General features: G+C 37.5%; 2 protein-coding genes across 4 annotated transcripts; both read right to left on the bottom strand.

The window, feature by feature from the left end:
• Positions 1-5,526: 5,526 nt before the first annotated feature.
• On the bottom strand, positions 5,527-10,597 carry rhoub (ras homolog family member Ub). Its single transcript, XM_057351149.1, has 3 exons — positions 10,184-10,597; positions 9,066-9,124; positions 5,527-7,386 (listed from the first exon to the last, which is right to left on the bottom strand). Exons 1-3 carry the CDS (start codon positions 10,380-10,382, stop codon positions 6,931-6,933), a joined length of 714 nt encoding a protein of 237 aa, XP_057207132.1. The 5' UTR covers positions 10,383-10,597; the 3' UTR covers positions 5,527-6,930.
• A 2,999-nt stretch (positions 10,598-13,596) lies between these two features.
• rtn2a (reticulon 2a) lies at positions 13,597-25,227 on the bottom strand. 3 transcript variants are annotated; one of them, XM_057351146.1, is made up of 10 exons: positions 25,015-25,227; positions 23,575-23,628; positions 22,689-23,183; positions 21,106-21,261; positions 17,985-18,192; positions 17,048-17,186; positions 15,243-15,312; positions 14,790-14,836; positions 14,315-14,373; positions 13,597-14,167 (listed from the first exon to the last, which is right to left on the bottom strand). In XM_057351146.1, exons 1-10 carry the CDS (start codon positions 25,043-25,045, stop codon positions 14,092-14,094), a joined length of 1,335 nt encoding a protein of 444 aa, XP_057207129.1. In that variant the 5' UTR covers positions 25,046-25,227; the 3' UTR covers positions 13,597-14,091. The 3 variants fall into 3 exon arrangements, with proteins under 3 accessions (XP_057207129.1, XP_057207130.1, XP_057207131.1); XM_057351147.1 differs by lacking the exons at positions 21,106-21,261; positions 22,689-23,183; positions 23,575-23,628; positions 25,015-25,227 and adding exons at positions 19,844-19,953; positions 20,359-20,632 and having other exon boundaries at positions 13,600-14,167; XM_057351148.1 differs by lacking the exons at positions 21,106-21,261; positions 22,689-23,183; positions 23,575-23,628; positions 25,015-25,227 and adding an exon at positions 20,359-20,626 and having other exon boundaries at positions 13,601-14,167.
• Between the last annotated feature and the right edge of the window lie 109 nt (positions 25,228-25,336).

Genomic DNA, 25,336 nt, shown 5'->3' with positions numbered 1-25,336 from the left:
TGCAAGGATTGGGACTCCCTCCCCCCAGATTGACTATTATTTGTACTGTACTATATATATTTATAATTAGTTATAAGGTGGAGTAAGGGTGAAGACGGAAGGAATGTCTCAAGAGTGAAGTAAACAGGAATGTCTCAGGAGTGCTCACCCAAGCGACTGGATTAAATGAACATCTTCCTCCCAAACTTTAGGAACTTCATGTGTAGTATATGGAGCTCACTACAAAATGATGTCATAAGGTTACCAGTCTGTACACATTGTCTGTACCAAAATGTTGTGTTTTTGAGTCTTGTTGCGATGTGAAAAGTGAAGTCAAGCAGCCCTGCAGAGGTTATCTCAGTCACAGATAAACCTCAAAACAACACGAAGAGCAACGCACGGGGAGAGATCTTCCATTACATAACAAAAAGTGTGAAGGAGCTACTCCAGTCTGAACTTGTAGTAAACCACTGCTCTGGGTCTTGATCCAGAACGGTTAACCCTGAGTTTAAGTGGATTCTGTGCCAAGGACACAGAGTTCTAGACCCTCTCACAATGACGGTTTTCATCTCACAGTAAAGCTTCGGACAGATTTGACCAGAAGGTCAGACCATGGCATATGGTTTAGTATGTGGGGAACTTCAGCGTTGAGAAATTCAGAGTGAGTCCTGTTTCACATTGCAAATGTGAGCAGTGTGTATGCGTGTTTTATTGAAGTTTATTTGCATATTTATTGGCATTTTATTTTACTGGCCTATTTCTTGAATTCACCTCGTGTATGTAAACTGTGTGTGTCTGCAAGTAAACTTTTTTCAAGTAAACGCTAAGCCATGTAGCATGCTAAACTTTAAACTTTACGAATGCAGTATAAATCTATTTATCAACACAATCATTTGCAATGACATTTACGAAACAACATAAAATATAGAACAAACAACCCGTCACTGTATGAAAAAATACATCTGCTACACACCACACACAAACAGCTCGTTCTTTTTAGCAAAACGCATTGAATCCAGAAGATTACGTTGTCTACAGCTATATTTCTGGGGTTTGGTTTCTGTGTAGATAAATTATCTTTGGGATGTAGTGAATGTGGTCCCTCTCCTCACAGTAAGTTTAAGTTTGTGGTGCAAAACAGGTTTAAGATACATTATTAGCATACAAGCAGGAATAATAATGTCAATTTTACCGTTAACATTTAGTAATGATGTCAAACAACATTTTAATTGTCAACATGCAACAGTTTTCTTAGAGCTGCCAACATTCATCCATTCACACTCAAAAGCTTCCAATGATTCAACAGATTCTATCTGCAAGATGTTTTGGCTCATATCTTCAGGGGTTTTTTGTTAATGAGCCAACAAGTGACGGCACACTTGAGGTGAAATGTCCACGATAAGCGATGGACTACCGGCAGGCCAAAGTTTGGAATACACAACACGTGATCAATGCTTTGGGTTGTGCAACAAAGTCTGTGCTGTTGCCTGACTATCTCATTTACAAACAAGAGAACGTCTGGAAGGCATCAGCAATGTTGAAGGGGCTGAGGTGATGTCACTCATCATGAGGTGATCAAAGAACAGTTCCAGTGACTGTTTAACAATTGAGATAGAGAGAGAGAAGATGGGAGGGAGAGACACTTGGAAAATGAGAGTAAAGATATTGAATAAAGTGAGAAAAACGAACACTACTCAGCTTAGGGTTTAAGAGTTACTTCACCTAAAAATGTAAATTCTGTCATCCTTTACTCGTGCTCATGTTGTTCCAAACCTATATAAAAAAATTCTCATGAGGTGTTTGGAAGAATGTTAGCATCTGACATTTCCGGGATATCATTGACTACCATTGCAGGAAAAATTATTGTATCATTTTTTTGTTCTGTTGAACACAAAAGAAGATGTTTTGAAGAATTTAGTAAAGCAAACAGTTCTGGGGCACCATTGTCATTTTTCCTACTATGGTAGTCAATGATGTCCCAGAGATGTCAGTTGCTAACATTTTTCCAAATATCTTTCTTTGTGTTCAACAGAACAAAGAAATTAATACAGATTTGGAACAACTTTAGGGTGAGTAAATGATGACAGAATTTTTTATTTTTTTTATTTAACTAAATTGTGTATCTCGGTTATGAATGGGAATAAAGGAAATTTAAAAATTCTTCAATCTATAAATGCTGGGTTATTTTCAACCCAGCGTTGGGTCAAAAAAGGACAAACCCAACTGTTGGGTTTAATTAACCCAGAAAATATTTGACCCAACAATGGGTTTAAACAAGCCAACATTTTGGGTTATAACAACCCATAGGTTACATTCTACTTAATTTAAATTTTTTAACAAATTATTGAACGATTATTTAATTATTTTAAAGGAAACACTTCCTTTACACACGCACAAAGTTAGTGCTTAAGATTTTACATTTATATTTTACACGAATTATATATTGAATATTAAAGGTGCAGTCCATAACTTTTGCCTTTCTCGTGTTTGAAACATAAATTACGGGTTATATTATGTCATTTTATGTGGGTTGAACTCATGACATCAAACTGACCTTCCACAAAATTAAACCCAACAGCTGATCATTATAATGATTATTATCAACTATTATAAGCTTTTTTATTGTACTTGCTCAATAAAATGTTTATGATTGCAGCTACAACACAACATTTATTTGGTGACCTTTTAATGCTGGTGTGAGGTCCTTTAATTAAACAAAGTGTGTAATTTCCACAGCACTATATACAAATGTAGTCCTGCCCCAAACTCCATTACGTCATCAGTTGAGCCAATAACCCTCAACAAACAAAACAATGTTTTGGAAGAACTTCAGAGTCACGTTGTTTACACTTTTAGGGAAAAATCAACCTGTGGGTGTTTACTTATATCTACTAAGCAGAGATATAAGAAACATAATAACTGAGTCCACATATTCATTGTTGTTTAAATCAGATTACACAGACAGTCATGCATTAAATGTGGTTTCCGTCTCACAGAAACAGCAGAGAAACGTGATTGAGGTCACTTCAGCACTGTGTCCATCATTTGAATATGCAAGTTAAACGTGGCACTCCCTCTAGCCACATTGAAAGACCCACAGCACAGCAGACACTGCGATTGCATGTGTGAGTACAGTAGGCTATATGTGCCGAGCCCTGATGGGTTTTTAAGACCTTGCATGGCAGCCAGTCAAAACCTTCTCAATAAAACTATTGAGCAATATTTCAGTGGTTATCAAACAATCAACATTTAAAGTCACTAAAGCAACGCCAAGCCTAACTCGGACTCGCAAAGTTTCTCAAAATGACATAACTTGTTTAATTTGCTACATAAAATATAAGCGAGGCTTGCCCTGTGGAAAACTCACCACCCGTGGGGTGTTGTGGGTGGTTGACGGGGTGTTTCTGGGTCATAGGTGCTCTGGGTGTATGTGTAGTTGTTAAGGGTTTCTGGGTAATTTCCAGAGCGTTGCTAGGTGGCTGCGTACAGGCTTATGTCAAAAGAGCACATGCCCCATGTCTCCATGATTGCTTAGTCAACAGGGATTTTCTAGCCACACCTTTCCTTAACAAGTCACATGATTTGAGACATAATTTCAGTAATAAATTCAATACATAATGTCTATGAGAAATGAATACATTAAATAATCAAACAAAAATTATATTACAATTATTTATTAAAAGTAATTAAAAAAGATTAAATGTTATTATAGTTTTGTTTTTAGTTTTATATAGTTTTCTTAATATTTTAAATTAGCTTTTATCTTTAGAATTTTAGAATTTTTATGTTAATTTTATTTCAATTTACAGCAATTTTGCTTTTGCCATTTTATCATTTATAATCATTTATATCAATCATTTTTGAAAATTAGATTTTAATTGAAATTAGATTATTTCATTTAATTTTATTTTAGCTTTCGTTTATTATTCTGAGGCAACAGTTTTTCCAATTTTTAGGCATATATTTTCTTTGATTTCAAAAAACAAAAAGTTTTAACTTAAGTAAACTATTTTCAGATTCACTTAATAGGACTAGGTGTTATAATCCCACTATTTCAGCACTGTTGGTGGTTCTTTAAAGCACCTTTGACTGGATGGTTCTTTGTGGAACCAAAAATGGTATAGTGACACATTCTAAAAGTCACATTGTTGTTTTTCAAAGCACACTCTTAAAAATAAAGGTGTTTCATGATGCAACAGAAGAACCTTTTCTGTGTAAATGGTTCCATAAAGAACCTTAACATCCGAAGAACCTTTCTGTTTCCCAAAAGGTTCATTGTGGCAAATACAACCTTGCTACTTACATAGCCTTCAGTTATGGCACGAAATGCAAGGTGCTTAAAAGGCTCATCGCAGTGATGCCATAGCAGAACCATTCAGTCAAATCTCTTTCTTACTTTTAATCTGAAGAACCATTTTTGCCACAAACCTTTTGGGAAACAGTAAGGTTCTTCGGATGTTAAGGTTCTTTTTGGAACCATTTAGACAGAAAAGGTTCTTCTACGGCATTGAAGAACCCTTTGAAGCACCTTTTTTTGCGAGTGTACGCATAACAAGATTTTGTTAATCTAAAGCAATAACCCTAAAGCCACCAGACGTATATTAAAAGCAGATTTGTGTCAGTGCTCCAAATGAGACCACACTGCTGTTTTAATCCTATCAGCGGGTCTCAGAGGAGCCTCGGCACATTGCGTCACACACCCACATAACAGGAGACTGTACAAAGTTCCACACATCTTCCAGAGCAAATCGCATCTGAAAGGACTTTCACCAGCACGCTGTTAATCTCTAATCCTGCCGGAGCAGGTTATTCTCATAGCAACCATAAAACAGCAACAAAATCTGACTGCACTGTGAAGTCATCATAACTTATTACCAAACTCCATTTTATGTTGTGTCAAAGACATCGAGTTGCCCAAACATTCCCAGAAATTACATAAGAAGAGTTAAATGGGTTTAAAGCCAGTCCAATGAAAGTGATTTACCAAGCATTGGTCACATGGAGGTCACATGATGTGTGTTCTGGTTTTAGTGGCTTAGGAAAGTCTTTGGTTGTAATCTTTGAGAACCACATCAAGAACTCATTTACTCAAGTTTGATTATGAAATGTTTTTGCACACAATATTTTAAACGGTCCTCCAGGGACGTTTGAAAATCTTTTTTAAACTGTGTCGGGTCGAGTCTATCCATCGAAACTAACAACAAATCACATCAAACCAGCTATCTTACATTCAAAAGTGCATATTATGGTTGAAGTGTGACTGTTGCTTGCTCTTGAATGAGAAGATTCAGATGCTAAACTAGGCACAGACTGTTTTCATTTATTCTGTCGTCTGTGCAGTTGGCTTTTCTGCGAGACAAAACAAAGTCCCGTAATGACTGGTTATTGCGAGACTCCTGCAGATTATACTTAGAACACATCTCCATTTGCCCGTCTCGGATCCCTTCAGATGTCTCTTTTTACAGATCATTCAGCATTGCATCATGTGCACTTCATGTGAACTGAGAAACTCATATGACTAGCTTACATACAACACACAAACTCGGCTTTCAGTTAAAAAGTCACATTTATTTGTCCATGAAAATCACGGATAGCAGTCAAGCAACCAAAACACTCACACACACCGTACCATAAACAGGAGTGTTTTCAGAATGAGAAGAAATAAAAATGCAATCATAATTGTACAAATATACAGCAGATTACCCTGATAGTGTTATCGCTGTGACAATAAAGCACATAAAGAACAGAAACCACATCCTGACACGTGGGTGTACGGAACGCAACAGTGAACGCCCGTTTGGGTTCCAGATGTTTTTTTCACATCCATTTTCTCCATAGACATATCAAAATATTACTAATGACATCTGAGCCATGACGTTATTAGAGATAATATAGAGATTATGACTTTGCCATTGTCTTTAAATCAATATTACACACAAAAAAAAGTAGTTTCATGAAGTTCGCAAGCTTCCAATTCTCATTTTAAGCAACATTGAAGCACACGGTAATGTCGTGAAAGCTGCAGATGTTTAAAAATGTTCATTTCTCTAGACAAAACGGGACGTCTGGAACCCTCCTGTTGGGTTTGTTGTTTGTGGCTGATGTGACTGAATCTGATTGGGCTTCTGAATAATAAGAAGCAAATTCAACAAATCTCATTGGCTGCCATTTAAACAGAATAAAGCAGCCAAAGCACTTTGTATTAGTTTTCTGAAAAACATGGCACGTTAGAATAGATCAAGTCACGTAAAAGACTGAACTACAAAAATCACTTAAACAAAAAATATAATTGTATGACAAAAAAAAGACTTGGTGCTCACCCTATTACCTTTATGCAATTCATTTCTGAAACCAAAATTCATCAAACACCATTTGTTTCACATTGCAAAGACAAAAGCGATAATCTCGGCAATTGTTGAATCAAATGAAAGAGATGCAATTTAACTCAATTTCATCACAAAGCTTTGGCACATGAGAACCGTGGTGATGATGATATTTCTGGGCAGCCTCCGAACATGCTGACTGAAAACCGTACACCGAAGCATTTTTATTTTTTGAATAACTATTTTTAACATGGCATGCTGGTATCAATAACATGCGACCTGGATATTCATGCAAGCATTTTTCGGGTTTAAAGGCATGGGTAAATAAATAAAATACATATAGTGTCTCACTACATTTAAAAAAGCAGATGATTTTAAACAACTTAATATAGTGTCTTTTTTCAGGACTGGGAATGAACCAGCAGTGTTCTTTAATTTCCAGTAGAGCTCAGGAAATGTTTCAGTGTTCCACCTAGAAAAAGTGTGAGTAGCTGGCTATTGTATCTCCCATAGCCGTGTATCATTATACATCCATTCTCATCATGCTTAGTCTTGTCCGTTCAGCAGGAACGCGAGTACTGTGAAGTATGCCAAACCAGAGTCCATCAGCTTCTTCATTTCTTTGTCGCTACTGTATGCAGATGTATTTTTTCCACCAGGACTTTGAGAGCATTTTCATTTTATCAGCAGTACTGTGAACCTTATGTTCCCTCCTGGCTCTCCTGTCCGAATGTCGGAGTCCTACGGAGATGGCTGCGTCGAACACCTCCTTCAGGTTTTTTTGAGTGAGGGACGAGCATTCCACGTACGCTACGGCGCCGACTTTATCCGCGAGCGCGCGGGCGTCTTCTTCTGGGACGGGTTGCTCGTGGCGGCGTGCCAGTTCGATGAGGACCTTGACGTCCTGCCGCAGGTCGCACTGGGTGCCCACCAGCAGCACGGGTGTGAGCGGACATCGCCGGCGAATCTCCGGAACCCATTTTTCGGTGACGTTTTGGAAGGAGGCGGGGCTGACCACACTGAAGCACAGAAGGAGGACATCGGTTCGTGTGTAGCAGAAGTGACGCAACTTGTCGAATTCGTCCTGTGGCAGAGAAAGAGATGAGGTAAATGTGATGGTGTTGTTACGAATTTGCAAGCAAAAGATATTTTGAAGAATGTTGGTAACAAAACTACATTGGCCCCCATTGACTTCCATTGTATGAACACAAAACCACTGAGACATTTCTCGAAACATCTTCTTTTGTGTTTTCACAGATGAAAGAGGTTGTGAACAACGTAAGGGTGAATGAATGATAGAATTTTCATTTTTGGGGTGAACGGTCCCTTTAAGTGATTACTTAACCACATCATTACCGACATTGCAATGGGTGCATAAACGAAGGCCTTGTGAGACCTTCACAAAAATCATTTGCAGGATTCCAAATTGTTATTTGAAATAATAAAATTTCTTAACTAGCTCTTGGGTGTTTTATAATTCCCTTAAGCAATTAAATGAAATTATAGGTTGGCGTTCGCAAAAGAACATTGCATGTGGAATGTGCAGTGCGAGCTTTAATCTCCAAAACTCAGCCAAAGTGTTTAACTCTGGCACACCCCGTCCCGTTCGCGCTGTTCAGATGAAAGCATAAATCAGAAGAGCATTTGGAAAACAGGGCCTCTCACATCACGTAGAACAACAATTAAGCTTTATGGATGAGAGTTCTGAACCCTTTTCAATGCCTTTGTTGCTTGTACTTTTTGATATATAATGCAAGATCACAATCACTAGTCTTGTTGACACACAGACATTGCCCGATTGACTTTATCGCTATCAAACTATTTCTTTTGTTCACATGGACACCTGCAAAACATAATAGAAATCCGGTTTGTAGACTTTTGTATCCCTGGCCTTCAGCTTTTTGCTTTCGTCGCAGTGCATTTGTTCTCTCTCTTTAAAAACGACATGAAAGTCTGCGGTATAACCTACTTCAACTGGTTTGTTGGGCTTGTGCATTGTTGTACTAAAGGGATTTATTGGTTATCTACTAAGAGGGTGGACTCATTATTCGTAATGTTATTCATGACACAAAACCCCTTGAATGAAACAACGCAATATTCCCACAATGGAAATGTGAATAGATGCAATAAATGAGGAGTTTGGTTCCAAAATGAGATGACTGCGTTTTTAACATTTTTCAAAGATCATGTTTTTTATTATGTTATGGTGTTTTTATTGAAACCTTTCTCTGGAACCAAACTTTTCAAATAGTCTTTTCAAATGCAAAATGCACTAGACATAGAAATTATTCACAGTCATATGTGAAATCCAGTTACACAACTACACCTGTTAACAATGGCACTAAAATGTTTGGCATAGGTAGCGATGCTTGGAGGCACGACCAGCGGTTGGATGGTACCTTGTCCAAGCCTGCACAAGTTCCAATAACTATAGAGCGCCAATAGCTTGAGGATTGTTCCCTCCACCTTTACAATTTCCTTACAGTATGGTGTCAGCTCTGATCTTATCTAATGCTAAGCTTTAGCCTCTCAATTGTTTTTCCAAATCCTCTCTGTTAGCAGGCGGCAAAAATGCCTAAATCCACTCCGAAATTAAAAGACCTAGTTAGCCAGAGAATTTGATTATGGTATATTCAAATTGAATGGAAATTAATGCGACAAAATAGGAATGATAGAGAAAGAGGAACACGGACCCACTTTCTTCAACGTGTTTATGTGATCAGGTACTTGTGAGGGTGGATCAAAGTGCACTTAAGTTCTTACCTGTCCGGCAGTGTCACAAAGCTGCAGTCGGACTGGTTGACCATCCACCTGTACCACGGCTGGATAAAGAGAAAGTCATGAGTCATTTTTGGCAAATAGACACACACACCTGTTTCCATTTAGTCACATGACACTGTACAGAAAAACAGACCTTAACATTATCACATGAAAGTCCCCGAGTTGTAGTTAACCCAGAAGCACCATAAAGTATCTTAAAGATGATTAAAAGGTATTTTGATGCCTTGCAGTTGCTTAATGTGAGAATTTCAGAGGGCATGCGGCTTAGATACATTTTTAATGTTCAATGTTTTAAAAAAGTTAATTCCAACACACCACAGTAATGTGAACTCATGAAACACTATAACTTGGGTCTCCGTGACGGTTGTCACACTTCAAAGTGTTCTGCCTTTCAAGCAGCCATTGTGTAATTGTCTCCAAATCCCTGTCATACGATCCTTAATTCAACCCCTTTCTCCCCTAAGTGCCACCTGTTGAATTGCTGCTTTAAACATCTGTATATATGCCAGATCTGCTTCTAAGAGTTTTGATTATGACATCACCATGGGGAGCCAGGGTACAATATCTTCTCAGAGATTTTGCAACAAGTGGACCCAGTGGATCATTTTAAAGGCCAGATTTATAGGTCGGGCGTAATTGCGCAAGGGTTTATAATAACACAAAGACGTGCTTGTGCAAAACTACTGGAGATTTGACCTATGACTGCAAGACCAGAGACAAAAGCCATTCATAATTTCAGAAAAATCTGTTAATGATAAAAACGTCCATTGATGCAACGCGCTATTAATGTTTTATGTAACATATTATTATTATTATTACTTATAAAGCACTGATGTTATGCGTTGTAATGTAAGAGGCTTTATTACCATTTGGGTGGAGGTTTTGTCTGATTTCTATCGTGTTACAATTCATCTTAAACCATTTAACGCCTCAGCTATTTTACGCGCAATATTTCCGCCTCCATAATAACTCCATATGCAGTATTGGTAATAATTACAATTTTCAAGTATAATATAAAGACATTTTAAAAAGGAAAACTACGCACGTTCACTTTTGTACTCTAAAGAGCGCGCCTTTACGCATTCGTGTGCTGGACTCACCTGAGAAATCATCAAACGCTGTCGGCACGTATTTCGTTGGATATCCGTTCGTCGTATAGCTGACAATCAGACTGGTTTTCCCGACTGCCCCGTCTCCGAGAAACACGCATTTTAACAGCCGCCCCTGACCCTGCGCGAGGCTGGGAGATCTGGGGGTGTGCGGTGGGACCGGGGGCGCCATCAGGTTACTGTAATCCATTTGCGTTCAGACGCGCAGCTCGACCGGACCGCAGGTGGACGGCACACTCCTAAAGGAGTGACCCGAGAAAAAAACATGAAGAGCGCTTTATAAACCTGTGAAGAATATACGAGCACTGCGTAAATGCGCTTTGTCCGAAGCACGCAAGTAAAAAAATAGCAGTCCTGTATGAACACTGTATCCGAAGAAGACGACTTCGCTGACACGATCAGCACGTATCCACTGTCTGTGCTGAGCGAGGCAGCTTTATAGTCAGTCTTCATTTGACTAACTCCTCCCCCATTCAAGACTTGAAATCACGCGCGGATCGGGTTCTTCACCCCTGTGCCACTGGACACAATGGGAAGTGTCTGACGGGAAAAACATCAATCTTGTTAATGGTTGCTTATATTTATTGGTCACCTTTATTTAGGGATCATCTTAGCAGCCTACTTTAAACAAAGTTTTCTATGAGTTTCTATATTTGAGAAAAACCTTAGGGGCCTGATTTCATGCTAAAGAAAATTGAACGTAGCTAACAAAATAAAGGTTGAATATAAATTCAAGATAATATTATTTTCATAAAATGTATCAATGTTTTAAGGTAAATGTTTAACATTTATAATGAACAATAATGATAATTCATAGACAGCAAAGAAAATAATTTAAAGTATTACTGGATGTTATAGTATATCACTCTCAATAGACAACATTAGGCCTACTTGAGTGTATGTTTTTATAAGTCATATGTTATTTGACTGAATTTCTTTAGCAGACGTTTACGTCGCATTGTTTTTCTAAACAGATCTTGGGTGCCCCCTGGTGGTCAAATACTGAACAAAGCTATGACCGTGATACTTATTTTGTAAATAAATCAATATAAATATACTTTGTGATATAAAATAGTATCAATTACAAAATTACTTGTTATATAATTTGTATTGTCTCTTTGTGTATATAAACAAGTTTATTGCAATATTTCAGGGTTATTTTTTATTTTTCAGGTTATAGTGAATATAAAGAGTACAATTTGCTTCAAGGTTAATGAGCCATAATGTGACTTAACAGGAAATACATAGTTTGTTTTGCCATGACTTCATATCTATAATTAGTCTCATTTCCTTTAAATATAGCTTCAATGAGGTGATAACGCTTTAAAGGGTTTTATGAGGATTGATTGTTGCACTTGGCAGCATTTGCCAAGAACTATAAATAGTAACCCGGACAACAAAATATAACATGACAAAATGATGTCTGGAGAAAGCCAGTGTTATTATACCTGTGAAGTTATGCACTCTTAAAGTTATACAAGGGGCTTCATTTTTTATTAAATAAAAATGGATGAGAGAGAGGTTTCACTTGTGTATTTGTTTTTGACCTTTGGAAATCACACCTTTGTGCATGATTTGATAACAGGTTTGATAAAGTTTGCAGGTGTGTTATTGGAGCAAAACAGGGTTGACTGATATGAAAGGCTTTACAGCTGTTGAAAGTGCTGATGGACACTTTGAAAATATATCTGATAGTTGCTCTTTTATGGTTCAGGAGATATACAAAATATTTAATTTAAGGATCAACTTTTTCCACAGATGCTACTCCTAAATGTCCCAAAGAGAACAATTTTGACATTTGACGTACAGCAAGTAAGGACCTGTATTACTGTAAATATTAGTGTAAACAGCACATACTCAATGTAAATCTGAGTCATTTTCCCCATCTTTGGTGATCCTCTAGCGGAGACACGTCAAGTTGATAATATTGTTTATAATATTATTATTGTTAAATTGATGCCATTTTATTCTAATGGGAAATAAAAATGAATCATGACTGATCACTTTGGGTAACAGACAACTTTAAAAGCCGGTTAGCATTAAAAAGGGGCACAATTAACAACCACTCACACCTGTGACTCAAACCTTCCTTATGTTATTTAAATGAAAGGGGAGGACATTATGTGCAGTCTGTTGACATTCATTGTAAAATGGTCCATTGCTTGATTGAGGTGGAAACTATGCAGTATTATTGCACTTACACCCTCTACTCAAAAGGGTCATTTCTTTAATCGCTTGAATGGCAGATGATTTTATCTAAAATGACTTCCTGTGTATACAAGATGCAGTATAACTGGGAATCTGAACCCATGGCGTTGTGAATACCGTGCTCTACCTTCATTAATAGGATAGTTCTTCACCCAAAAATAAAAATTCTGTCATCATTTATTCACCTTCAACACATGTATGTAACTCTTTGCTCTGTGGATCACGAAAGAAGATATTATGAGAAATGTCTGGTTTTGAGTCCATATTATGGAAGTCAACAGGAGCCAATCAAAATATCTTCAAAATGTTTCTTCAAAATATCTTCTTTTGTGTTCTGCAGAAGAAAGAGAGTCATACAGGTTTGAAGTGCCAAGAGAGTGAACAAATGATGGAAGATGTTTCATTTTTGAGTGAACTACCACTTTAACATGACTTCTCCACTTATCATCATTTGTACAAATATACCTTCCCAAATCCTTATTATGATTGATAATAATAATAATAGTTGATATTTTTTCTTTTTAAAATATGTCAATTATTAACTATGCAAAAGTTGACATAAAAGGCTAGCTTTGCTTGTGTTTTGTGGTTTCGGGGTTATTGCCAAGGCATTGCTATGTGGTTGCTATGATGTTCTGGGTTATTGCTTTCTGGCCAAAGTCAAACCACTCACTTTTCTACTTTTCTATATGTTTTTTGGTATCTATATAACACAGCGCCTATCTGTAGGTCAACAGTGTTTCTTCATGTGTTTCTTGGTCTCCCAGGCAAACATCATAAATGACTTTGAGAGTAACTGACCGCCTGTCTTCAACAAGCTGCATAATCTTGGTATGGTGTGTGCAGCACAAACTGGTCAGTATGAGTCACATGTTCAATTTTAATACTGCAGGTTGTGTGTTTGTCCTTTTTCTAAATGCAGTATGTGCAAGAATAACAGTGATGTTTAATGCATAAGCAACATACAGTACATGTTTAAAATATTCTGTTACCATATTCTTGATTTTTCGTGTTATCTTTATTTTTGTATTTCAGCCATGGATATAAAACATGTTATTTGCCTGTTTTTCTAAAAACATCAACTGTTAGTTGGTGCATCTATATAAAAATGAAAGGTTGGTGAAAGGCTGAGAGTCTGCAAAATGATTTCTGTGATTTGGTGTGTTGACAAAGTGACCGTAGAGCGATGAAATAACATCAAACTTTGGAAAAAACATTGTCATTTTAATAGCTCTTAGGTACTTTAACACACAAACACATTGAGATTTGTTATAAGTGGAAAAAAAACTGGAAATTCATCCAGTCTCATCTTTTTGGCAGGCAAACTTAAGTCAGTCTGGATTTTGTTGTTACTTCACTGAAGTCATCATGTTAATAGCTCAGATAACTCTGTAGTGACGGCTGAAGTATCTCAATGGTCTGTGTTTCTGTAGAGCTGCATCAGACCAGACGAGTGACCATCATTCGCCCATACTGCCATTAAACTGTGGAAATGAAAACAGCTTGTCTTTAACTTCTCACATTACCAAAACGTTTCCAAGATTGTTCTTTGCATGGTCCTCCGTATATCCACGCCACGTGTCTCATTAGGCCCGCCCCCACTGCTGTCGAGGCGTGACTCTGAGCACGAAATGCTAATTAAGACATTTTTGATTGACAGCGTGTGGCTCCTCCCTTCTTTGTATGACGAGTCAATGGGCTTTGGGTTTAGCTCCACCAGGGGTGGGGTCAGGGGGTGGGCCGCCACCCTGAGCAAGACGACAAAAGCTGCACACCAGACACATAAAATAAATAAATTAACCGTTCTTCATAAAAATGAGTGGGAAATGTTTACTAAATGACTATTAAATACATTTTTTTTTGTGAGAATATCGTGTGTGGTGCTTTGCCGGCAGTAGGTGGTGCTATACTCACAAGTCCTTTATGCTGTCGATATGGGCTTGTACCGCTGCAAAGGAGCTGTCTACTTTATCCTGTAAATAAAGAGACCGATGAAGATGCACACTGCAAACAAATCCTGTAAAAAAGGACATTTTCTGGCAAACTAAAAAATAATTCTGTAAAATTACCTGTTTTCCCCATTTTTATTGTAAATGTGCGGTCTTTTAAAAAAGTGTTTCCGTTTTTGACCCAGAAATAGTTTTTCCCTGTAAAATGACTTGTTTTCCCCGATTTTCTTGTACAAGTTTTTGACCCTATTTTTAAAAATCAGTAAAAAACAATATATTCTGTAAAAAAAATGTTTTACATTATACGTGGAAAATCTGTAAAACAAATTATGTAAAATGATGTTTTTTACAGTGCAAACAATTATGTTTCTGAAGAAATGATACCAGAAAATATATGGAAGACACACATGAGTCACTGTACTGTGGACTGAAAGCATTACCTGATGTCGTGTGTAGAACAGTGGTACAGAGAAGACACCAATCACTCCTAAACATCAAATGATATAACAACAAGGGGAACAAACCAGTTTTAATATTATAAAGTCGCTAAAGTATCATGCAATGAAAGTCACTCTGTGTCTTCTTCCAAACATATATCACATAAAAATTTGTGCAGATGCTTTTATCAAAAGTATATGTGTGTAATCTTTACGGTAATAGTTCGCCCAAAAACAAAAATTCTGTCTTTGTTATTTAATCACACTGATTAATAAATGTTCATTATATTACATACTGTACATTATTTAACAATTATATATTATAATCTTTCTCTATGTTGCAGAGGTGCACAGGAAGTTCCAACATTCATAACACTTAAAATTTAATTGCAAGTATTTTTATTTGCTTTTTGTGAATTTGGCTTCATTTGTGAATAGTTGTGATATTAATCTTACCCATGATGAGCAGGGTAAGGCCATTACAGAGGGCTCCCAGGAACGTCACCAAGTATATCAACAACATGAACTGAGAATAAAAATGAACATTTTATTATTCACTTCCCAAAATGTGTGTGAATATAGAAAAAAAACATGCAAACATGATCCCTCATCCTTCAGAACTACAGACAGAACAGAAAGAATGTGAGCATTTGTGAATTATTCATAATTTAATTTCAATCGTTTTTCATGAGAAAAGGTTCTGGGGAAATCATTTTGTTTTGTTACCCCTCAAGAACAGAAAATTATTAAAAAAGCTCTTTCAATGTTTGTGTTTCTTTTACATATTTTAAAATGTGTTTAGTTATGGAATATGCTTTTCAAGTCAACTAAATAAATATGAATTACTTGAATATAATTCGATTTTTGTGCCGTCTTTTTATGTCTGTATATGGGACTCAAGCAAAACTATCCTAATATTAATTCTTTACACACACGCACGCACGCACGCACACACGCACACACGCACACACACACACACACACACACACATCAGTTGTTTCATTCAGAAGATGTTTATTAACCCACTGGAGTTGGATTTTTTATGATGGACATCTGTGGTTTTTGGAGCTTGTTGTGTCCTATACATAGACACATACAGTGAGTATAATTGAGTGCATTTTTTTAATCTTGTTAATCAGTCATATAAACCTAGCATGAGATTGTGAGATGTTTTTATTTTTAGGTGAACTGAACTGTCCCTTTAAGAGAGCTCTGGTGACCTCTGGTGGGGTCTGGACCCGTACATCCGAACTAATTCTGTTTCCCGTTATATCTCTCAGTGTGGAGTTGTGGAGGAACAGGAAACCCTACACGTAGGACAAGACCCTCTTGTATCCCCGTATCATACTACACAGGAGCACATGTGTCTCATGTCACATACCACACAGGTCATAGTGTGAATCTCTAAGCCTTGACCACTCCCACTCTTGGGGACTAATATAAGAGCAAAACTGGCTGTTGCTGTGCTAAACTGACGTTATCAATTTACATGTCCAAAAAAACAAAATCGCCTGAATTATTCTAGATTTATCTAAGGCTATTCTAAAAGTAGATATTTTTTATAACAGCTTGATGTGCAAATAATAATAATAAGAAGAAGAAAGTAATAAAACATTGCATAAAACAGATGTTTATAACATGAATTTAAATCTGTGATAACAACACATTTCCATTTAAAATGCAAAACATTATTAAAAATAATTTTGTGCCAGTAGGTCCAAGTGACACTGTATGTCTAGTCTTAAATAGACCACCCGTGCATGAAAACACATGGCACATTTCTTGTATGGAGTCATTAGTGTAATTAGTGTGACAGCTGAAAGCTATACTGCTCGGCTTTATTTTAAGTGCACAGCTGAGACACAGACCTCAAATAATGACAACATGTCTGGAAGATTAAAACTAAAGTAACATCCAAGAACTGAATGTAATGAACGGGAAAGAAGATGAGAATCTAAGGACAGACGAAATGAAAAGAATATGTCATGACATGCAATACAGAGCATGAAGCAAATGAGCGTTTCTTTCAGGACACTCTACGTTGTGAAAGAGAGATTATCTGTTCCATCTGAGGGAAACCATGAAATTAAAAAGTCTAAACGTGATAACCGAGCAGAATCAATTTGTCAGCAGAATGTTAGTGAATCACAGCCCCATTCTCCATTTACTTTCATTGGATGAAATTAAAAATTCCCACAGAAAAAAGAAGAAATGGAACATCCTTAAAGCATGTTCATATATTTTCTATTCACATGCCTCACCTTGAGTGAGTTGAACAGGTTGCCCACGAAGATGAGATTTCTCAGTGAGTCCACAGAAGAGCAGACCAGCACAATAGACTTTTGCATGTAGTGCTGAGCCTCTTCCCCACTTAAACTGATGTCCAACTCTAGATACGACCTGCCACACATTAATGCATAGACAAACACACAATGTTACACACTATGTGTATAGCCTATAAAGAAGGCACATTTGACCAAAATGATTTATTGTACAGTTACAGGCGGGGCAATCTTATGTGCATGCAGTTATGATATGGTGTCCTAATGCTTCTCCCTATAACTTTGTTTTTTTATGTCGTTATGTCTTTAATATCTGTTTAAAATGAGCCATATAATTGAATAACCCAATAAGCTATATAACGGTTGTTTAAGTTTGCAATATATTATTTAAAAGACTTGCAGCGTTCCTGAGGTTTTACATCAACCCTGTTACCATTTCTGTCGTATTCAAATTCAATCTATTATTCTATGTAATAGATCTATCGATTATTCGACAGTATAAATAAGAAAATATATCCCAATTACACCAGCATCCTATCAGTAAATAAACACGTCAACCAGAAATATGTCTTATATTTTAGTATGTTTGTCAGTAGGGAACGTGTAAAATGTCAACCCTGTTATGAAGACCACACATAATTACAAAACTCTATTTCTAAACATTAGCATACAATTACTTTCCTTGTAACAACACTCTTGTGTTAACATCTGTAAACATTCTGTTACCATCAACCCTGTTACTTTGTTACTTTTCTATAGTTATTGTTATATGCGGTATTATAATGCCATCTCAGGCTGAATTAAAACATTATTGTTTGATGTTTATCCTAAAGATCTCACATAGAACAACCCCTGTACAACTGAATAGACTGACGCTCAAGGCAGATTTCAAGAAGAACAAACAGCCGACACTCACTGGAAGGGGTTAACTCCGTCACCCAGCTGAAGCACATGCAGCAGTTTGTAATAGATTCTCACAGAGATGGTGAAGCACATGATGGCCAGGGAGAGAGTGGACACCACAGTGATGATGCTCAGCTGGAAGAGAGACAGAAGACCCACTACCAGGCCTGTGAACACCATGCCCGTGCGCTCCATATTATTCCAGTAGATCAGGTCCATTACTGAAGGGAGGAGACAAGAAGCGATATATAAAATAAATATTTAGTTAGCGGATAGAGGTATTGTGTGAAACGAACTATTTTTGCAACGGGTTTGGAATAACTTGAGGGCTTGTGTTTTGGATTGAATTGATACTGTTAGAAGTTTAGGGAACGTCAATAAAGTACAGCTTTGAAAGCACTATAACACTGCAGTGTCGATCGACCTGAGTGGCTGTAGTTTCATACGGGAGTATAATACATTAGTAAAGGCCTAGGCTGCATGAGAAGGAGGGAGTTTATGTTACTGATGACAAGAAGAAAAACTGCAAGGAGTCTTTTGGGATGACCTGGGCTATTATTAGACAGCAGAGGAAGGAAAAGAAAAGAAGAATTTAAAGTGGTCTCTCACACCACCTGCTGATAGCACTCAACCTGCATCCCATTGACTATCAATGGTGGCAGGGCTTCAAGAGACTTACTTTGACCAATGAGACATCAGAAGGACTTTTTTAACATTACAGCATAAAAGTTAATGTAAATGCAATTTACAGATGTTTACTTTATCTCAATTATGAGCAACATTGTTATTGTCAGATCACCTCTATTACATCACATTTATGAAAAAATTTGTTTTTGTACGCGCTCTGTAGAGCAGTTTGTCCGTTTAGGGCTACTGTAGAAACAACATGGTGAATTCCATGTAAGGGGACCCGCGGTGTATGTAGATAGAAATAGCTCATTCTAAAGTAATAAAAACATAACACTTCATTATGTAGGGTCTTTATGAAGACTTAGTTATGTATATTATATTGCATTTCTTTCAATAGATCCTCCAAAAAAATGACACACTCGACCTTTAAAGTCAGCAAAATATATTTGAAATTTTGTTATAGATATCTCACAAGAGGTGTTAGGTTTCTTTGGTTTATATTAGTATAGTATAACTCTGATAAGACCGGTATAAGCTAGACAATAGCTTACATGCTAATACCGATGCTAATCCATTCAGAAATACGTCAGCAATAATGTCATTTATGCTTGCCGCGTGCATTTGAGTGGCTGGAGCTAACAGCAGGTGGATGAACTATTAATAACCTGTGCGTAATATGTAAGAAGACCCTGGCTTGGAACACACCTATCTTTTGTTATGAGACTTAATTCATGTCGTTAACTTTAGCAAGCACATGCTAGATTCACTCAGGCTACAGAAAAAATATAATTGCTGAATGAAAAAAGGAACAGCGTAAACATTAAACAGTTTCACAGCTATTTGAGTTTCATTCATCTGTTTAAAGGAAGTTCATAAGTAAATTTAAAAACTGAACCCCACTGGCTTCAAGGTTTGAAGGTTAAAATTTCCTCTATTGTTTCTGCAGGATTATGAGTAATGTAGGAAAGATTTGAGGAGCAAATAATGACAATATGTTCATTTTTGGGTGGTTAACGTGTGAATGTGAATTAAGTGAAAGACGATTCATTAAGTTGTGTCAAATTACACAGATCTAATAATCTCTCATTCATTTCCATAGTGTTCAATACTATTATGTATTATGTTTCATCATATATTTTCTATGAGGAATGTACATGTCAGAGAGAGCAAATCGCTTGATATCTTAAGTCACTGACAACATCACTGGCAAACAAAGCATATTATTTATTCATGCTCCATTACATGCTGGGAAGAGGACGAACCACAAAACCATTTTTTACCGTGTAGACCTCCTCCAATGCTAAACAGAGCGAATGGTGTATCTGAGATTTGTTTCGGCTTTAAAATGTGACCTACGACAAGACGATGTACATTTTAACATTTTTTATTCATGTCAACAATGCTAAGACATGATTATAATACAAAAAACATGCCCACAGAATGCGACCGACCAATCAGAATCAAGTATTTCAGAGAGCCATGAAATAAATGAAAACTTTGATTAGGTGACACACAAAACAGCATACTTGTACTTGTTTATCCTGGTATATGGTGTGAAATAACTCAATTGGGAATTTGCAAGCAATACCAAAGGATTCATTCAATCTCCATCTCGTACACAAACACACAACAACAGTTGTTTTCACTCACAGCCCTCAGCTTCAAACTCCATACACAGAAAAAATCGACTTAATTCATCTATCTCAATTAACCTCATCACCAAAAGCCCCTTTTATTCGTTTACTCTCACCCCTCACCTTTACTGGTCATTTTGGTGTCTTCATGGACCGATCGCTCTCTTCCCTATGTCCCTGATCCTCTCTGAAAAGCCCCTCACGCTGTTTTTGGCTGGTGTTGCTCTGTCAGCAGCCCTCTGCTCCAACGACCCAAAAATAAAACTGCACAATTGTGCCCGCCCCGTTAAAGACAGTCAGAGTTACACTGACAGGGGAGGATACAAATATACTCAAATACACACCCCAAATCTACATACAAACATCTACTGTCATCAACTCACATACTGTAAAAAGGACTTTTAGATCAAAGATTAACTTCATTATTTTAGCTTTTGGCTTTCTTTTGACATTTTGTCTATAAAACAGAACAAATAAAGATAATGTTATGGAAACTCCCATGTTGGATCTGCATGCCAACCATAATGGACCTGACCAGTCCAGCACATGCACAGCGCTTGACTCAATTTTTCACTTGTCTGGATGAAATAATGAAGATCGACTGGCCAGAAATCCACTCAATGGCATCGGCACATTATGCTAACAGGCCATGGAGTGTGTTACCATGGACACTGCATTCTCCAATAAAACCAAAACATTTGTGTTAGCATGTGGGACGCTTTTGCGACCAGATCCTCCGGTTCTGCTCTGCAAATTGACTTATGATTGATCGATGAAGTGCTTTTCAAAGGCTTTGAGGAATGTTAAAGGATAAGGAAGCAGATCATTGAATTGAATCAATGATTTCATTCACACTATGAGACGTCTAACCTGCTATCTCCAAGCAAACTGTTGGTCCCTCTGGTAAGTAGCACAGGTCACAGATCTGTTCTTCCTGAGTGGTTCGACCAATGGCAAGAGCCGCCGTCTGCAGGGGGGCTGCGGGTTCCGTGGCAACACAAGGGTATGACCCATGAGGCTGTGATTCTGCCGACACAATCAACATTTAATCACCATGTCATCAGATGCTTTCTCGTTGTTGAGAGCATTGTTGCTTACAGGTTCATATGCATTGATCAGATTAACAGAGTTATAAACTGATTTTGAAAAAAGTTTCTTTAAAGTTGATGTGTTGTTTGGACTGAATGCATCAGTGCACTGCAAACGAAAAGTATTTCGTAAGTAATTTGTCTTGAAGCACAATTACCTAAGATACAAAGTTTTTGTTTTTTGAAAAATATTGTCATCAGTAAGCAAGTTTAGAAAAATAATAATAAACCTTTAACTCAAGTCAACTTTATTCAGTAAATTTAATTCGATTGTAATTTTCTCACCGCATTGACATACAGTGTATTTCTTTATTATTTTAAACAAATTCACTTGTTATTTTTTGTCAGAAAACAAGACTTAATATCAAGTCATTTAACTTCTCAAGTATAGACGGATAACGTGGCCTAAATTTTACTTCCGGTAGACCTCCGCAAAAAATCAAAAACTGTTGAGTAGTTTTAATTTACTTTAATACAATTAATAATGTATTAAATAAAATACTACTATATATTAAATAAAAAATAAATTGTTATAACCAAACACAGACTGGAAGTTAACTTGGGCCAGGCGCGTGCGTCTGATGAAACTGTCTATGTTCTTCTTTAAGAATTGTTTGTACTTGCAAAATAGACAGAAGTAAAACAATCATTATAGTACTGTACTGTTTATTAAAAAAAGTTTAGCAAACACTATGGGACAAGTTACTCAACGAAATAAGTGGTTCATTCAAATCTGTAACCCTAACACGGTGTCCTAACCAAACACGACGCAACGCTGTGACACGCGATAAATGGATCTTTCCATGTTAACCAGAGATTTTGTTCTAACTAGCCACGATACGCGACGAGTGACAGTGGTCTCTATTTAAGAAACGGTTTCAATTTCTGCGACTTCGCATCTGAAAGCTCCGCCCACACAGCGATCTCATTCGATAGAAGTTCTGCACTTCATGAATATTAATCATGAAACATGGACAAAGAGAAATCTGAAATTTGAGCAATTAGCATAGAATTCAGTAAGGCATCACAGAAGTCATGAAAATAGGTGCAGCGCGAGAGAGTACACGAACAGAGAAAAACTGTTGTGATTGGCTGATTTTTCGCATTCAAAGTGGACAGACAAATTGCTTATTGCTGGAATCTTATCACGTCGCGTTTGGTTAGGGCACGGTGTATGCCCCTACCGTGATGTGTAATTTTTGATATTAGCTGTAAAAAATCTCTAAAAATAGAGCACAATGTACTATTTTAGTATGAAGACATTTCAGCTGCATTTTAATTTTTTTTTATTCTGTGTTGATACTTTCTCCTCTTATCTTAACATGCAAAGACAACAACTCCAAGTAAGAGTAATTTCATAAGCACCTGTTGATGACTCATCCTGATGACTGTACTTTAAACTATGCATCTGAGTGCCTGAGATCTCCTCTGATCCTTTGCACATTGTTGCGTCTTTTTCCTCAAACTCCTCCACCCAGACATGTGCAGATGTTTTTAAAGTCCTCTCCAAGTTCTCTGCATCTCCCTCCCCTTCCACAGGGAGGTAGGCATGAGGGTCCCACTCCGCAGCGGGAGAGTCCGGAGGTAACTGGCTCTCTGTGGTATCCATGCGGTTCAACGAACCACGGCTGCCCCTCCCTCCGGCCCTGCGCCGCCCTGAGTCTCTCCGCAGTGAGGAGTCACTGTCAGAGAAGGCAATGTAGGAGAAGGTGAGCTCGAAAGAGTTCTGACGGGGTGTGCCCCATATGGAAGAGCTGCTGAGACAGGCATCATCATCATCATCGATGTCTGGATCTTCCTCATCCTCAGACCATTCCCTGGCTGTCTGCAGTTCGGGGAAGTCAGACTCCTCGTTTCCACCTGAGCAAACATCAGAAAGACTTTGTGAGGAGCGTGAAGATCTGAGGAGTGACTCTTCTAAAACTCAGCAGCATTAAGAATAACTCACATAAAATGGATACTCTAAATTGTGAGTGCTCATTTTTGCATGGGAACGACCACGCGTCCAGTTTCCTGTCATATATTTGCTTTCTAGTTTTTAATGGCCTGTTTTACCTGTTTGATAGCCTATTTAATTTAATCTAAATGAGGGCCATTGTGCCTATAGGACACCATTTATGATAACATTTAAACATTTTATGATAGCAAAGACATTGAAGTCACTTATAAAGGTGATGCATGCTGTGACTCCCAATGGCATTTAGCTGTGACTCATACATTTATACTGTATATGAAAATTAAATGATTTTACCATCTGAGCAGGAAGGGGTGGAGTCAGGCGTTGAGTTCACAGTTCCAAATTCCTCTGAAACGAGAGAACAGAAGTCATTGTGACAACAGGCTTTATGACCTGATCTGAAAAACTAAGGTCACATGGTCATAATGTCAGTATTATTAAGGCAACGCTCAACAAGCAGACAATTTCATGGAAAAACCCACAATTAGCTTATTGCACTGCTATACATTTAGTATCTCGACTCAATTGGCCTACAGTCCGCATACTGACTGTCACAAACTATAAGATTCAATCTGATTGGCCGGCCGGCACTACGAAACTTCTGATTGGGTGTAACTATACAAGTAACCTACCTACCTAACACAAAGAAACAAACCCTGATTGTTCATGAAGGTCAGACAGAGCTTTTCTAAGTAAGCGGTTCCTGGTCAGGATAAACTGCAAAGTGGACCAGATGTTGCCAGCTCACGTCCATTTGAATATTATGGACATCCATAAAAGAAACCTGAGATAAAAGCCTTTGCTATTGCCATCCAATGTTTCAAACATAATGCTAAATGTAATGAAAGACGCATACAACAACAACTAATCGTTGTTCAGTAGTTTAAGTCTTTCGCCTTTTTCATGTCTGGTGGAACAGAGGTCCCCTTTAAATATCAATGTATCAATATTGCATTTTAAGCTCGGCCTGCAGCATATTAACATGTGCTTAGTTCCATAAGAATGTATTTAAATACATATATGAATAATGATTTATTTTACTGGCTTCATGTGTACTAATGACAGCAGAGTCATGTACATTCATTTGACTTAATACATTAAAATTGCGATGTTGCATGGACAATTTATCTGTACAACAGCTTAAGTTAAATTTAACTTAATACTGTATTTTTGTACCTATTTTCATCATTCACTAATACATTCTTTTTTTAAATTGCATTTATTAACATTAGTTAATGCGCAGCACTGTTTATTGTTCATTGTTAGTTCATATTAGCTAATGCATTCATTCATTTTAACAAATATTAACAAACAAAAATGAAATTTGATAAAGAACAGGAAATCAAGAAGTACAGTGTTATAGCTATGAGTCTTTTTACAGTATATTAAAACAAACAATGTTTTATGTGTCCTTACTTTCACACAACAAATACAAGATCATTTTTGCTACCGATACACCTACCCATTCCAACGGATTGTACTATTAACACCAAACACATTTGTAAACACATCACAGGTCACATCGTTATGCTGCATACGCAGGTACACAAGCACACACTGCAACATCAGCAGAATATAGCAAAACAGACGGCTGAACGGACGCTGTGCATTAGGAAGAAAGCAACATGATATGAAGGCGTCAGCTATACAGAGAAAGAGATACAGAGACAAAGAACAACGCAGATGATGGCGAGATTGATTCACATGAGGAGGAACATAAAGAAAAGCACTTACTGCAATGGGAGAACCCTAAAACCTGACCCATGCTCCATTAAGGCACTGCTGGGCCCATCCAAACTGGAGACCCCCTCTCCTCATCCGCTGGATCGCTTCCTCTCTTACAGTGCCCCTCACGATCTGCATCCCTCACTCACCCTCCCTCTCCTTTAGTGCAGTGCTGTTTCTCTCTTTCACCCTCCCATTCTTTGTATCAGCCGGCCCCTCCCAGGCTGCATCTCTCAGACTCTACTGCAGCCTGTAGATGGAGAAAGATGAGAGAGAGAGAGAGAGAGAGAGAGAGAGAGAGAGAGAGAGAGAGAGAGAGAGAGAGAGAGAG

The sequence above is a fragment of the Triplophysa rosa genome, linkage group LG14 (assembly GCF_024868665.1).
Source record: "Triplophysa rosa linkage group LG14, Trosa_1v2, whole genome shotgun sequence".
Lineage (NCBI taxonomy): Eukaryota > Metazoa > Chordata > Actinopteri > Cypriniformes > Nemacheilidae > Triplophysa > Triplophysa rosa.
The sequence above is the reverse complement of the archived record's forward strand: the minus strand, read 5'-3'. Positions and strand labels throughout refer to the sequence as shown.

Coding starts and splice junctions, on each gene's coding strand:
- rhoub (XM_057351149.1), bottom strand. CDS start 10,382: ATGGATTACAGTAACCTGATGGCGCCCCCGGTCCCACCGCACACCCCC. Junction 9,125..10,183: donor AGCGTTTGATGATTTCTCAG/GTGAGTCCAGCA, acceptor CTCTTTATCCAG/CCGTGGTACAGGTGGATGGT. Junction 7,387..9,065: donor TTTGTGACACTGCCGGACAG/GTAAGAACTTAA, acceptor TCTCTGCCACAG/GACGAATTCGACAAGTTGCG.
- rtn2a (XM_057351146.1), bottom strand. CDS start 25,045: ATGGGTCAGGTTTTAGGGTTCTCCCATTGCA. Junction 18,193..21,105: donor AGTTTGCTTGGAGATAGCAG/GTTAGACGTCTC, acceptor TCCTCCCTTCAG/TAATGGACCTGATCTACTGG. Junction 14,168..14,314: donor ATCGACAGCATAAAGGACTT/GTGAGTATAGCA, acceptor TCTGGTGTGCAG/CTTTTGTCGTCTTGCTCAGG.